The 16517-nt window shown below is 37.6% G+C and overlaps 1 protein-coding gene across 1 annotated transcript; it reads right to left on the reverse strand.

Moving 5' to 3' along the window:
- Positions 1-6478: 6478 nt before the first annotated feature.
- On the reverse strand, positions 6479-11534 carry hand2 (heart and neural crest derivatives expressed 2). Its single transcript, XM_072383895.1, has 2 exons — positions 10791-11534; positions 6479-6917 (listed from the first exon to the last, which is right to left on the reverse strand). Exons 1-2 carry the CDS (start codon positions 11391-11393, stop codon positions 6798-6800), a joined length of 723 nt encoding a protein of 240 aa, XP_072239996.1. The 5' UTR covers positions 11394-11534; the 3' UTR covers positions 6479-6797.
- Positions 11535-16517: the final 4983 nt, after the last annotated feature.

Here is a 16517-nt window from a genome sequence, read left to right on the forward strand (position 1 = left end):
AGATTACTTAAAAAAATTACTTAAAGCTCTCCTATTATTCTAGTGCTTATAGCTGTCAGTTCCACCAATTATACTATCCTACAAATAATTAACTTCCTTCTCTAAATACTTAAGCACATCCTTTTCTGCAGCTGTAGTGTGCAATGTAAACTGAAGGCAAAGGGAGTAAAACTGTCACGTCACGTTTTGAGTTTTGTTTTGTCTTGTTTTCAGGTTTTAGGTTAATTTTTCTTGTCATGTTTTTTCCCCTGTCACGTTAGGTTCACCCAAGTCACCTGTTTTTTGTTCACAGCTGCACCCCATCACCAATCACCCTTGGTATTCCCTTGGTATTTAGTTTCTAGGTTTCCCCAGTCACATTGCAGAATCCTTACCTCACCTTTCACCATTGTTCACAGTCATGGTTTGTCAGGTCAGGTTTTGCCTCTTTGTTTTCCAAATCATTGTCTCATCTTGTTTTCATTACTCATAGTCATAGTCACAGTCTTGTTTTGTTTTGTTTTGTTTTGTTTTGTGTACCAGTTTAAGATTTTTGATCTCTGGCTTAGCCATGCTTTATGTTTTCTTTTTTTAAATAAATCAAGTTTTTGTTTGAAGTCTGCATCTGGATCTTCCCTTCCACACCACGCTCCGTGACAGAAGGATTCTGCCAGCATGGACCCAGCAGACATCAATGCATTTTGGCAGCTGGTCGGCGACCTCTGGGCCTGTGAGGGGACACATTCCAGCATGTCATGGGCTGAGGTCTTCGCAGTGGGAGCCCTGATGCCTTCGTCCTCACCTTCGCTAGTGGGTGTCTTGTCTTGTTTTCAGGATTTAGGGTAACTTCTCTTGTCATGTTTTTTTCCCCTGTCGTTTTTGATAACGTTAGGGATGGCTCAGGTGATCCTGACACATCCTGTAGTTAAGCTGCTATAGGTCTAGATTACTGGGGGGCCTCTAATGTCACACCTCTCCTCACTTTGCTCTCTTTTTCTCCCTTTCAATTTCTCAAATGATATTATGTACAGGTGACATTATTGTGGCCATTAACTTGTGTTTCCCTGTTCCAACAGATATCCTTTTAATGGTGTTACGGCGTTTGTTGTCCCCTCTTTTCTGTCTTCTCAAACCCCAGCTGGTTGAGGCGGCGTCCTTCGGAAGCTATTTAGAGAACTCGCGATCGGCGTATATCCATATAACGGAGTGAACAGGGCAGAGATGATGCAGCTTCTAAATAAAGCATTATCTGTCTTTATTTCACCAATACTTTAAGAAGAAGAATGAATGAATGAACGAACGCGTACTATTGTTCTGTTAGCACATAGCTACTGTTATGTGGCGACTTGTAGCTATATGAGAGCTAACTGAGGGAATTCTACACACACCCCTACTAGGATGACTTCATCCACACACATGGCTGCAGCACAGCTCATTCACTCTGCTAAGAACGTCCATCTTACTGAAAGTCGTTGTTCATATTGTCAAAATTTGATAACTATCCTGCCATGTTGCACAAAACTAGCAGTAGCGAACTCCATGTGAACTTAGCCGACTGTCACAGAGAAAGGAGTAAATAAACTGTGCTCCAGGGGGGCGTGTGGATGAAGTGGTCCCGGTAGAGTGCCTGTGTAGAAATCCCTAAAATAATAAAGTAAATAATAAATATTAAAGACAGATAATGCCTTATTTAGAGGCCGCATTGTCCCTGCCCTGTTTACTCCGTTATATGGATATACGCCGATTGCGAGTTTTCTAAATAGCTTCCGAAGGACGCCGACTTTCGCCAAACTGTTCTCGGTGAGTAGTTAAACATATTTCATGCCAGAAATAAGGTCTAGGTTTAAAAATACCGGAGTTCCCCTTTAAGGGGTCTACATGAACTGATTAACTCAATCTTATTGTAATTTAGCCTTTAATCCGATCCAATATAACCCCACTGACTGTCACCATCTGCTGCTACAAGCCGATTCTTCGCCTTAAGGCTAATTTATACTCCTGTTACGTATGTAAATACGTACATCCGTTTCTATGGTCGCTGGCAAACTTCCCAAAAAGTGGGTGAGCTCTCTTTCCAACAACTCATTCTGGATAAATGGCGGAACACTGGATTCAGGGATCCAACTACATGGCGCAAGCTAAGTAAAAACAAAATAAAACCCTCAGTAGTTCCACATTCTTCCTATCCACTAACATACTCGCACATGGAGGGTGGTGTTGTTATTGTTCTAAAAGTTAGATGCCACTGCGTTTTGAAAGTATATTTTTGGAAATGTAGTGGTAGATACTGTTTAAAATTTTTGTCTAGTATCATCATTAACTAAAAATCTAAACTTGAAATGCAAATGTCTTACTGTAAAGGAGAAAAGAAAGAAAGAAAAAAAAACATTTATTTTAATCAAATATATATATATATATGTATATCTTTAGCTCTGCTGTTCTGAATAGAACTTATAAGATATTATCCACAACAGGTTGGTCTAATGTGTCAACAACAAATGTATATTTTTTTTAAAAAAAGGTTTAAATGAAATTTTCCATCTTTTTTTTCTTTTTGGCTTGTATACCTCAGTAAAAAGGTCAAGATGAGAAAAGTACTCTGAAAATGAATCTTTCTCCTTGTCTGATAAACAATTAACAATGCAGCTGATTGATATCCATATGAGATTCTGCAGCAAACTGAAGAACAGAAAGCTCGTCAGTATGTAGAAAATGGGGTTGGGAGAATGTTAATGTTTCAGCTGCTAACAGGACAGTTAGGGCAGTTTATCTGTTACAAGGTTTGACCAATGTAAGTCATTATTCATTGACCACACACCTAATGAAATGAACATATTCAGTTTTTAGATTTTGTTATAGTGGAAGAAGATTTGAAATTCTTAAACCATATCCCATCTAAATGTATTAAATTTGCACATAACTACTGTAATACATACCTTGTGTTTATTATGACACCGCTAGCAGTTTTTATTTTTAATGTAACTATGTAAACAAGAACTGAGCCGCATTTCTATCACAACAGCAGTTACAATGTTCTTCACTATTAATAAAGGAGGCCTACGCACAAAAGATTAAAACAACAAGTAGAATACATAATGTATAATAATTCAAATGTTTTCCATAATAGTTAATAGTGACAAACATGTTTCTGAAGGTGTTGCAGTAGGTAAGATACAAAATGAGCTGATGCTGCAAAACTGGAAAGATCACTCTTGGACACCATTTCGAAATCTTTGGTAGCTCAGAAAATACAGCTGTACCTATCATGACAAAGGACTTCAAGATTTTTTCTTTTGTTTGCACAACAACAAACCCAAATAGAAATTGCAGAATGAAATAGAAAATGAAACAATAAATACCAAACCTCAGTTTGACTTGTCATCACTCTTCACATATTTAAAGAAATACTGGATGCCCACCACAAATGGATTTAAGCTGTCAAACATCAGAAATTACCAGCATTCAAAGTATAAGAAAAAAAAAATTCCAGGAAACTAAGTGTGTTTGTCTCAATAAAAGCGAATCCTGATAACCTTGAGACTTAAGGTGAGATTCATTACAGACATGGAAAATGGCATTGACTCATCTACTTTGGTTCAGTAATGCAGAACAGACAATTTTCACTTTGTGTATATTTTATCCTTTGCACTTAAAAACATAGTAAAAACATTTCAATATACTTTTTTGTGCCACCAATTCTATGTAATAGCTTCAGTTTTATCAGTTTTAAGCTTACTTTTTAAAATAATTTCAAAGGTCTGAAGTTCAGTTGTCTATATGTCCAGTGGATATTTATTATTTGTTGATGAATGAATGTACTTAGGATAAAATAAAATTGCACAACTCAAAACAGTGACATAACTGAGGTTGGTGTAAATTATATATATATATATATATATATATATATATATATATATATACATATATATTATATGTTTTTTTTTCCTTTTCTCAGATATGAAGACACATGTCCAGAAATCTGACGTCTATAATCTGCAATTACAGTCCACATCAGCATATTCACACACTGTCCAAAGTAATGTCACTCCAAAAATGAGACCAGTATCTGCTGGAGGTTAAATATTTTATATAAGATAAACCCTCTTGTGATGTGATTAGGTGTTGCACAATAAACAAAATTAAAAAGTGCCAAGTCATAAAAATCTAGCTCTTTTCCATATATTCTAGTCACCATATCACTATGTTCTATTAATCACCAATGAATATGTACTTCTAAGGTGTCATTAGTTGTCATTTGGTGCTACAAAAATGTATTGAATATATTTATAATATCATAACCTACTCAACATACAACCTTTTGTATCAAATGGATGTCCACATTGCTGAATTAACCTTCTATGGGGCTCTCAGGAACTGACTTCCTGACATTTCCTTCCAGTCCCACTATAATACCCCTCCTACGCAGTATCTGTCAACCTAAGAAGGAGTAGGTGATAATGCTTTGATAATGATAATGTCTTATCATATTTTATTGAGCTCATCAGATCCATTCCAACTTGGTCTTCCAGATTTCATTTAATATATTTTAGCTCCTAATGGTAATATGGCTTAGCTGATCACTTGATGGTTGTCATTTGACAGACATGTATCAATATTGTGCAGTATCACCAGCTAATCAGCATTTCTTCCTTAGTCCACTGCCTTGCATCTTGCATTGGTATGGAATTGTGCTTTGAATAGATTATTGGATTGTCTTGTTCTAAAATTATGCAAACATTATTTTAGTACAAAATCAAACTTTATTTCACACATCTGAAATTGATCACTTTTGCTTAGATTAGTTCCTTTAATAAATAAATTAGGTGATTTCATGAGAAAAAATATATAAAAACTCTTCTCCTTTATGTCCATTTGAGTTTTTACTGTTCATCCAACAAAACACGATACATTAAAACATGAACTTAAAATAATTATGAAGATTTTCACCTTTGTCCTGTATTTTTTATACTTAACAATAAAAGTATCTTTGAAGAGAGAGAAAATTAAGAAAATTGTGCAATATTTATGAATTCCTCTGCAATAGAATATTTTCTTTAATATTCTAAAAACACTTTATCATTATGATTGTGGTGATAAAACACAACCTCTTATAAATGAGTTAATAAAAACTTAATAATAATTAAACTGACTGGTATGATAAAAACACAACCTCTTGATAAATTAGCTTATTAAAAACAAAAAAGGTTTGGGACAATTTTGTTTATGGACAACTGTACACACTTGATTTTGTTCTATTGTCTTGTGAATTTTCACATATATTTGCAAAATTTTAAATGATCTAGCCAACTTTATGATCTAGCATTTTTTTACTGTTTTGTGTTGTTATTTAGCATGCTTTCTCTTCATGATGCATATACTGCATTATTTATGATTATTCATATAAATGCCACATTTAACTAGAACTAGACATTCAAAGCAATTTGTTGAGCAAACTTGAAATTGCTTACTTTTTTGTAAGCAACACACAGCCAAAGGCTCAAAGACGTTTCTGACAATTTCCCAAATGAACCCAATTACATATTTTTAATTTACAAAGACAAAAGTAGGTTTCTGTTATAATCATCATCTTTTTTGTTTTTGTTTTAAAGTCTAATCGCTCTGATAGTTATCGTAATATTGAACTAAAATGCTGCCCTTGATAACTGGAGCCACAGGATTTAAATGTTACTTTAAATGCATTAAATGTCTTTTTAAAGACACAAATTTAACAACTCATTTATTGGCCACAAAACACAACCCAGTCTTAAACTCAAGGTGGAGCTTGTTAAATAGTAACTATTCATCCAGAGGCTTAATGAAATATTTAATAAAATGAAAACCACTCGTTTTTAAATGTGTCTGACATTAAATTATTTGCCATAGTTTTAGTGAAATATTTTTTTTTTTCTGATATAGGGCATTTTTATATTCAACTTCAATGAAAACGTATTTTCAGGGATGAACAGAAGACAAATGAACAAAAGACAAATGAAAAAGAAATTGTTAGCACATTTAAGTCTGGTGTGTTCACTTTTCAAGTCTCAACTGCAATTAAAAAAACAGCCCAGTTTGCACCACGTGACCAAATGGTGGTTTATTCTATTCAGTACACTCTTCACATCCCACAGAAAGCATTAAACTTTCACTATATTTTCACACACATAACACTGACACGTCATTGGGGTGACACCACTACATTTATAATTCAAGAGAAAAAAAAGGCCTATCCAGGTGAAAGAGAGAAAGAAATGATTCCGGGTATCCCTATTTCGTTCCTGAGGATGACGAAGTTCCTCCGTTAACAGTCTAGTAGTGGCCTGTAGCTACGTATCATGACTTAAGATCTTTTTTAGATCACATTTTATCTTGGCAGTATATCTCATCCACCCAACATCTAGCCACCTATATTAGACCGTCCTCTTTTGGAAAGGCACATGGGAAGGTGAAAGCGTACGCCAGCTTCGACCATTTCATCCCGGCGGACCCAGGCCTGGCACGAATACTTGAAGTATTACCAAAATATAACCACTGACGTAAAACAGCCTGTTATTAAGCATATGGTTATGTGGTTTAAAAGTGAGCACGCAAGCTCGTGTGTGTGGCAGAAAAATCGTACTCCCTACGTCTCTCATCAGGCTAAATGTAAATGAACAGAGCTGGAGTCTACACTCCTGTGGGATGCCCAGAGATGCGGGGACGACGATGACTGCCAAACTGTTCGTCGGAGCTTGTTACTTCTGTATCGTCACTCCTCTCGAGGACGGAGCAGGGGTGGGAAAGAGTGTCGTCAACTAGCAACCTGCATGAAGATGACAATACTACTTGAGTTCCAGAGCCCACACATGCTGAGGCCATCCCGTCCGACCTTTACTCTTCTTATCGCTTGCTGACGAAGAGGAAGATGATGAGGATGACGAAGTTGCTTTTGGGATCTCCTCCTGTATGATACATATCACATGCATTATAATTATTATCATTCATTTATTTTATTTTTCATAAAATCTTTCTAGATTTCATTTCATTCATCCATCCATCTTTGACCGCTTCTCCGGGTCGCAGGCTCTCCCGAGCCACGATGTTAAAAACGGCTCCGAGGCGTTTCAAGCCGGCCTAGAGACGCATTTTGCCCACCGGGTCTGCCCCGATGTGTCCTCCCATAAATTGTTTATTATTATTATTATTATTATTATTATTATTATTATTATTATTATTATTATTATTATTATTATTATTATTATTATTATTATTCACTAAACACGAGAATGGACCGTGTTTTATTTTACATTTAGGTTTCCGTATGTGCTGTCGTGTGATGACTTTGATTTTGAACATTGGTAACTGCCGAAATATCATCATCTCTAGGCTTTGGCCCCTGCTATTTATAGACAATTCAACATTTGGCAATCGCTTACCAAATGAGCTATGTAGTTAAGTATAGTAAGAAAGAAAGACTAACATTTTAAAGGGAACTGTCTTTCTGTGAAGCGGCAGGGCTTACCACCACACCACCGTGTAGCTCTATAATCATTATCGTTATCATTATTGGTAGTAGTAGCAGCAGCAGTAGTAATAGTAGTAGTAATGGTAGTGTCAAAAGCTCCAGCATCCAATGACAGTCTCGGCTTGAGAAAATTTCTGGATGGAAGGATGGATGACAGCCACGTGCTGAGTTAGGAATGAACTGATTAAATGTTGATCTGTCACTGTGAGCCTGTATTTGATGACACGGAACCTCTAATCCTCTGTTAATCAACCAAACAAAAAGGATTTGTTCTCCTTTAAAGCTGCAGCGGTAAACAACTCTTCAGTTCCGGTGCTACACCCACACAATCCACCAATGCACAATGTACCATCAATCCGTTCCAGTAGTACGTGGAAAATAACAATGACTAGTAGAATAACTAGTAGAATACTACAAAAATAATTACTAAAAGAAAAACACATGTATTGGTTTCGTAAAAGAGAGATCTGTAGTTGTTTCCACAGGAAACTGTATATTTTGATAAGAAATTAAACACTGCATTATACAGCCAAATCCAAGAATTTAGGATGGCATTATGTGGAAAAACCTATGAGGTGCAATAAAAACTACGACAGGTACCATTCATGTACTACATATATGTGTAAACAATATTGGCCGCATTTCCCAGATTCGCTAAGAAGTTCTAATAGCTTCTTATCGAATCCGGTTGTCTGGGCCATTATCACTATCTAACAAAAGAAAAAATGATACCTGAAATTTCTTATAGTATGTCAAAGGATCAGAAGCCACTTTCTGCTTGATAATAATAATAATATTGTTATTGATATCAATAATATTAATAACGTGTTACTGGCTAACTACCTTTTAGCCACCTATTCTGCAATGCAAAAGGGATATTATTAATTTCACCAAATTTTCTGACAGTCAACCACTGCCTGCATCTTGCTGCTCTTTAGCATGATATCATGTTATCCAGCACGCATGTGCCAAAATACAATGAAATAATCCATGGTACATAGATACAAAAACATACAAACAAAACACAAAAAAGACCAAAAAAATGTTTACATTTGTAAAACAGAAATAATCACATCGTGATTTTAGTTTTGGAGTGAAATTGCTGCTCTGCTATTATGACGTAAATAATTTCCTTTTTATGATTTTCCTTTCTGAAATTAGCTGTGGGTGAGATAAGATGCGTTGGAGATGGAGACGAACACATTTGTCTTTAAATGATGTACATAATTCTTTCATACTTATCCTGAGATAGTGGGCTGACAGATTTGTGTGGCAATCCTCTGTCTAAACAAACTGATTTATGATCAGCATATGTGGATCAAGGGAGCTCCGTGTGGACCTGAAGTCGCAGGACATGGGCAGCACAAGCAGAGCGATGTGAATAATGTAGCACATTGTAAGGAAAAATGAGCTTCTATATAAGCAATTAATTTATCTCCAAGATGTCAAAGCAAAGAAAGGCAACTGGTTATCTGCCCCCCCCACTGTAACTTAAAGCAATGAACTTGCACACTATAGCCTATTCAAGTTTCGTGTATAATTATTTTGTTCGTTGGGTTGAATGTATGTCATGGGATATTATGGAGGGGGAAGCTTTCCTTTTTCTCTATTATTGGGAAATCTAATGCAAATTTAACAAATTTGCAACATATAAAAATACCTTTACTGATTACACTCTTCACACTGGCCTTTTATTTTCCTCCCGCCTATCAATGGAGGTATATTGACATGTAAATGATAAATGGACTGTACTTGTATAGCGCTTTTTGAGTCTAGCTGACCACTCAAAACGCTTTTAACACTACATACCACATTCACCCATTCACTCACACAGCACGTCAGTCTATACAGCTGCACAGTGCTTCCTTCACACACATTCATGCACCGATGGATGCATCGGTAGGCAACGTGGGGTTCAGACCCGGGGAAGAACCACCGGGGGACTGCTCTTCCTTCTCCAGCCGCTGGAAAGCCTAACTGTTATCCGTGCCTGGCTGTTCTTAGTTGGGTTTTAACTTTCTTGTCTCATACTTCATTTTCAAAGAGACAAAAAATGGTAAACAATTTTTTGGAGATCTTAATGCTCTCAATGCGTGTTTGCTTTGACGAATGATGTGGATTGTACATTGGATGTTAAAAATGAAAATAAAGGAATAACGGTTTGTTCATTTAGCCTACATTACAGTGTGCTGTCCGTGGTGTTAAAACTGGCACAAAGAAAACTATTTCGTCGTGATCATATTGTTGGTTAAATTAATAACCGACTTTCAAACTTTCTTATAATTTTTTTTCGTTTTTATTTATTTATTTATTTTTACCAGTATTGATACTTAAAGTAAGCTCTACTTATGATGGCTGATGATTGTGTTAAAATATACAATAAACATCTGCAATAGTCATTTTATCGTTGTTACAGCATGTCATACCAGAAGCCAGGACGTATTACAGACTTGCATAATGTAAATGGTAGTTTTAGTCACTATATCTCAACATGTTTCAAGAAAACACTTTCTGTAGGCTCTGCGGGGGAACAAATAAGCTGAATTTGAATAGCACAGCAAGTTAGGATGTTGAGTATTGCTGAGTGGACTTTGGAGTCACACATTTGCGTTCTGCCGCGAAAATAAAAACTATTTTGTCTCCAACAGAGAACAACACAAATTCATTATTCTATTTGCGTCTTGTTTGGGTTGCAACCTTTCTGGTAGATACCCCAGAAAGAGAGCCCCTGCTTTTAAGTGATTCACCTCCGTGTGATATGCCATTCAAGACATAACGAGCCAGACCTTATACTTTGTAAAACAGCTATTTAACATATTTTCTCTACAAATTCCAAATGTGAATTTAGATCCTGTCAGAGAAGTATATCACTTAGTATATAAACTCTTAACTGTTCCACGCCGTTGATTCTTGTTTGCTTCGAAAATACTTTGCTCAGGTATAGGAGGTATAGAACTTGAAATGTGGTAAAATAGTTGTAAAAACATTGCCTCTATTTAACAGTTATCCGTTTCCTCCATAACAACATCTGGCCATACCCGACTTAATACCTGCTATTTGAGTGTTTAAATCAGGCTTTTATCGGAATTCTATTTGCCTGTCACTGTGTTCATCTAGTTTAATAGAGAAACAATAATGGATCATCTCAATACTATCTAAAAGCATACACTGTAAGTGTATCCTGTGCGTAATCCAGGTACAATTTATTTGATAGTCATACAGTCAAATGAAGGACGTATAAAAAATAGTTAGAAGATTATTCTGGTCTCTTTTCATGGCCTATTAAAATGAATGGAACTGAATGTCTTACCGCGTCTCTTTTTCTCCGCTCCTCCCGAGCCTCTGTCTTTTTTAGCTCTGCCTTAAAAGCCTGCGCGTCTCCGTGTTGTCCGTCCTTGTCAAGGAGGTCCATTAAGTAGGAGATGTAGCTGGTGGCCAGCCGCAGTGTCTTGATTTTGGACAGCTTGGTGTCGGCCGGTACGTTAGGAATACATTCTCTCAGCTCAGCAAACGCTGAGTTGATACTTTGGGTCCGTCTCCTCTCCTTACGGTTTGCCGTGGGTCTCCGCTTCACGGTACGAGAATGACCGTGGTGGTGCATTTCGACCGTGGATCCATTCACGGTGCCGGGGCCTGAAATTAAGTTGCCGGGTCCATAATGATGATGATGGTGATGGTCCTGGCTACAAGTAGACCCGCCGCCGTTGTTAACATGGTACTCTGGGCTGTAGCCGGGCGCAAGGCTATACTCAGTCGGAGACATATCCGCATGGCTAATCAGCCAACTCTTAAAGTAAGGAGGTGCCCCGGTGTCCTCGTGACACCGACCGGCCGCTGCCGCATGCAAAGAATAAGGGTGGCTGTCGTGGTGGTGAGTGACCGGGTGGTGAGGGAAGCCCGAGACCAGACTCATAGTAACTCATAGAAACACGCACTTAAGCGCGACCACAATACACACACATGCAGTTCCCTAAAAGATTCTGCAATAGTATATTGCCATTTAAACGTTGCTCTGAGCAGATATTTGCATTCTTTGTTATTTTACAAGCGGGGAAGCCAGGGCTTCAGAACCTCGGTGGAATCAAGCGCAACTCAAACCGACCCCTGTCGCTTTCTTGTAATCAAGCGGTTTTTCTGCTCAAGACATTATCCGTCCTTTCCTCTTTATGAAGTAACGGCATACACCTTTTGATTCTCCTCTTGCAGAAACTCACACGCCAACTGTCCCTCCTTTATTTCCACTCTGAAGGCCCATGTCATCTTATGCCTCTCCGTTAGGAACTTATCGGCTATCTACCTCACAGCCCTTTGGCCTCAAAGACAGACTGGACCGTTAGGCTACTGGACCACTGTTCCCTTGCTAATAATTGTAAAGTCAACTTGTCCGATTGAAACACAGAGAGAGGGAGGGAGAGAGAGAGAGAGAGAGATTTACTACCGGGGCGGAGAAACTGACTTCGTAGCCTGGATCAACCAGTGGTTGATTCCCACCCCTGCTCCTGCCCCGTCTGCAGGTTCTGTTTAGCCCACTTGTCTTAAATGTCGATGGCCTGCAAAGTAGACCCGCTGATACGCACGCAGAGCAGCGCGCGAGTGGGTCAAGTTTACACATACAGAAATTCATATGGTTGAGAATAAAGTGATTAAAGCTATATGCTAGTTAACAGAAGATAACCGAAGATATATTACAATAAGTTCAACCTGAAATATATTTTATTTGGCTTAGTCTTTCTTTTCTTTTTCTTCCACTAAATAGGCTATCTTTAAATGTCGGGTATTTAACGAAAAATCATTTCTTTTTCTTTCCAAACCAGCGAAGCTTTTCGCCTAAAATAATAATAATAAAAAACTTGTGCAACACTTGGTGATGTTGTCATTCAGTAACACTGAAGAAGCACATACCTAAGTCGGCACGATTCTCTTCAGTTTCATGCACATAAATAAGGTAGGTTATATCTGGCATGTAGTAAAATTAGGTGATAATTAGGTGACACACACATAGATTTATTATATCAACTTTTTGTTGAAATAATAAAATTAAGTTTAGCGGAAGGATATATGCTTGCATATAAATTCAGGGCTATGATGTTTGACCTATTGAATATTGGTATTTAAGTCTATAGGCCTTTGCAATTTCATAGATGTGGATTTTTTATTTTTAAATATTCTTTTTTAATTTAATTTGAAATATTCATCTTACGTTTGCTTTAAAGTAAGAAAAAATGTTTTACAGCAGAAATGTAATTCGTCTATATTACCATTCCTATTTCTTCCTAATTTTCAAAGACTTATGCTATAAACCAAATTACAGCAGAGAAAACATGACAGACACGGAAGTTCTATTCTATTATCGGGATGTTATATGCAGATATGCAGACAATATAACAATAATATTAGTAATCACAACAGTGATGATAATAATGATGATCTTGTGTAACATTTTTATTTAAACTAATTTTAAAAAGTTTGTGATTTATTACCAACTGTTTAGAAATATATATTACTATGTCAAGGTTGTCTATTCTGAAGGAAACTTTGTTTTTCCTTAGAAAACTTGAAATACAGCTGTGGTTAGCGAGCAGAGAGTCCTGAGGTCCAAGCAGGGGGTACATGGCTGGACATTTGTCAGTCCACTACAGGGCATTGGATGTCTCTTTTTCCAACAAAAATTAAAATGACGATTTGATGCAGTATGTTAGCTTGTCAACTTGTTATAAATTTGTTATTATTTGTTGAAAAGCCTCACACTATTGTTTTAACATGGTATACTTTGTATAATTTGTACAGCATTCTTCTTTGAACAATCAGGCCCAGGGGCTTCAGAGCAGTCCCCAGCACAGACACAGGCTTCTGCATCAGTTTGTCAGTTGGCTCTGATGCTACTACCTGAACAGATGGCTACAATGCTGACTGCACTCTCCACCACAGACTTATAGAAGATATGGAACATTTTGGTGCATACATGGAAGGACAATAGCTTCCTGAATAAGTACAGTCTGTCATGTCCTTTCTTGTAGACAGCCTCAGCATTACATTTCCAGTCCAGTCTGCGATCTAGGTAAACTCCCAGGTATCTGTTTTCCTGAACCACCTCCACCTTGTCTTCTAAGATGGCTATAGTGTTTGTCTTATCCCTGGTCATCCAAAATCCTCTGCAATCATCTTGTTCGTATGAATTCAAAATGAGGTGATTTTTTTTTTTCAACAACATACCACAAAATGATTGACCGGTTCCATGTACTCAGCCTATTGTCCATGAAGAGAAACAGTGGGAGTACAGTACCCTGTGGTGTTCCTGTGCTGCTGACCATCTTCTCAGATATACATCGGCTGCAGCTCGGGAGGAAGAGCAGGCTTCTGCCAATCAGAAGGTTGGAAGTTAATTTCTCGACTTCCCTGCACATGTCAAAGTGTCCTTGGGAAAGGCACTGAATCACATTATGCCTACTGATGCATCTATCAACGTGTGAATGTGTGTGATAGAGGAGCATAATGTAGCTTGTAAAATTATATAAACAAAGACATACTCTGCATGGGTGAATGTGGCTTGTACTGCTAAAGCGTTTTGAGTGGTCAACTCTACTAAAGAAGATCTATATAAGTACAGTTCATTTACCATTTACAACCGACTAGTCTCACGCACTGTGATCTGTTTGTTATGTAGTTGTGGAGGCATCCACCTATATTTTCTGTAGCTTCTTTTATAACACTGCAGACTGAATTGTGTTAAAAGCACTGGATAGCAAACACTATAAATAAAAGAAATAGGCAAATAAAAGAACATGATCCACCTCATCATGCTGCCTGCTTGACCAGATGACAGTGGACTCGCTGAAGAAGGTAGATGATGGTAACTTCACCACAAGCTATAGTGGGTCCTGAAATATGTTCCCTTGCTTATTTAGGTGACCCAAAACCTTCTTTCTGAGACTTTTATGATGTGGAATATTATGGCATGTGGTCTGCAGTTGCAAATGCATGACATTTTTTAGGTTTTCACTGGAACATTTTTTAGATTTTCACTGGAACGTTCTCCTGTCTCATCCTAATGTTGAAGAGATGCTGTAGAATCCCACAAAGCTGTTCCACACAGGCCCTTAGGGCCATGGGGGTGACACCATCTGGACCTGCAGCCTTGTTGTGGTTTAGTCTCCCCAGCTGCCTCAGGACACACTGAGACGAGGTCTCAGTGTGTCCTGATGTTGAATGAGTTGTTGGTGATGCTGTGTTCAGATCATTGACTGAGGTGGAGGGTGACATTATAAAGGTGTGAAAGGGAGGATGAAACTAAATTTATTTAAAAGAAAAAAAAAAACAACGAATAAAACAAACAAACAAAAAAACATACTCAATAGAATATCATATTTGTTGGATGTATACATTCTCATTATTTACATGTCATATATTAATGCTTGGGGGCTGCACGGTGGTGTGGTGGCACTGTCGCCTCACAGCAAGAGGGTTCCAGGTTTGAGCCCTGCCTGGGGCCTTTCTGTGTAGAGTTTGCATGTTCTCCCCGTGTATGCGTGGGTTCTCTCCGGGTACTCCAGCTTCCTCCAACCGTCCAAAAACAGCATGTTAGGTTAACTGGTGTTACTAAAATTGTCCTTAGGAGTGAGTATGAGCGTGTGGTTCTTTGTCTCGTTTGTCTCTGTGTAGCCCTGTGATGGACTGGCGACCTGTCCAGGGTGTACCGTCACCCAATGACAGGGATAGGCTTCAGCCCCCCCACGACCCAACAGTTGGATTAAGTGGGTAAATAAAATGGATGGATGGATATTAATGCTAGGTCCTTTGCATTAGTTTTCTTTGCATCTTACTGATGACAGGGAACTGCTCTATAGCATATAGGAAGGTATCATTCTAAATGATGCACAGGCTGCATCAAAAAGTGACAGAAAGATATCATTCTATATGTCTGACATATTGCTTATTAAAGAGTAACACAGACTGCATTAGATCTTGTTCCTTGTAATTTAAATCTGCATTTTTTTGGTTTCTGAGGATTTTAATGTCTCAGTTGTCAGTCAAACTTGTTTCTGGCTTCTTATTTGTGCACACACTATGATTAATTGCGATTGTTATATGAATGTAGCACTTTTTCATCCTAACATACACAAGAATCTGCAAAAGGACTGAAACCTGTGGATGCAAATCCTCCAGTCTAAAATAGCTGGAACCCTGTGTAAAATGTAAATATGCAATGATTTATAAATAAAATTAACCATTATTTTCTCGACAATAGAACATAGACAATATATGAAATGCTGAAAGTGGGACATTTTGCTATTTCGTGATAAAAACTAATCTTGTTGCAGCACATCTCAAAGAAGCTGAGATAAGGCCATGTTGTGTGAGGCATTCCCTCCAGTCTGCAAATATATGGGAACAGAGGAGACCAGTTGTTGGAGCTTGGGGAGAGAATTGTTGTCCCATTTTTGTCTGATGTTCAATTATAGCTTCTCAGCAGTTGTGGGTGTTCTTTGTAGCATGCATATCATGATGCATCCGATGTTTTCAATTGGTCAAAGGTCTGGACTGCAGTTAGACCAGACCAGAACATGGACACTTCTACTATTAAGTAATACTGTTGTAATGAATGCAGTATACAGTTTAGCATGGTCTTGTCTGAAATATGCAAGGCCTTCTCTGTATAAGACGTTATCTGGATGAAAGCATGTGTCGCTCTAAAACCATTAGATACCTTTCAGCATTGATGTAACCTTTCCAGATGTACAAGTACAGAATGTACATAATGGAGAAGTTTTAAAAGAGAAACATTTTAGTATTTGTGCATATTTTTTTTTGTCAGTCAGATACTGAGTATTTACAGGTGTAAGTGCTAACTTTTGGTTTATGGGGTTAGACATATCAATGTTGCCTAAACAATTCCTTGATTTCCTTGAATTGTTTCTGTTGGGGTGGTGTTAGTAGTAGGCAATTTCAAAAAGTGTAAATTATACTGTGGATAAAAGGCATGTACTATAATTGCTGGTTAGAACCTTATATGACCAGAACAAAGTACGAGTTTTACCCA

Source organism: Leuresthes tenuis, unplaced genomic scaffold, assembly GCF_036924035.1.
Source record: "Leuresthes tenuis unplaced genomic scaffold, fLeuTen1.0.hap1 SCAF_4, whole genome shotgun sequence".
NCBI lineage: Eukaryota > Metazoa > Chordata > Actinopteri > Atheriniformes > Atherinopsidae > Leuresthes > Leuresthes tenuis.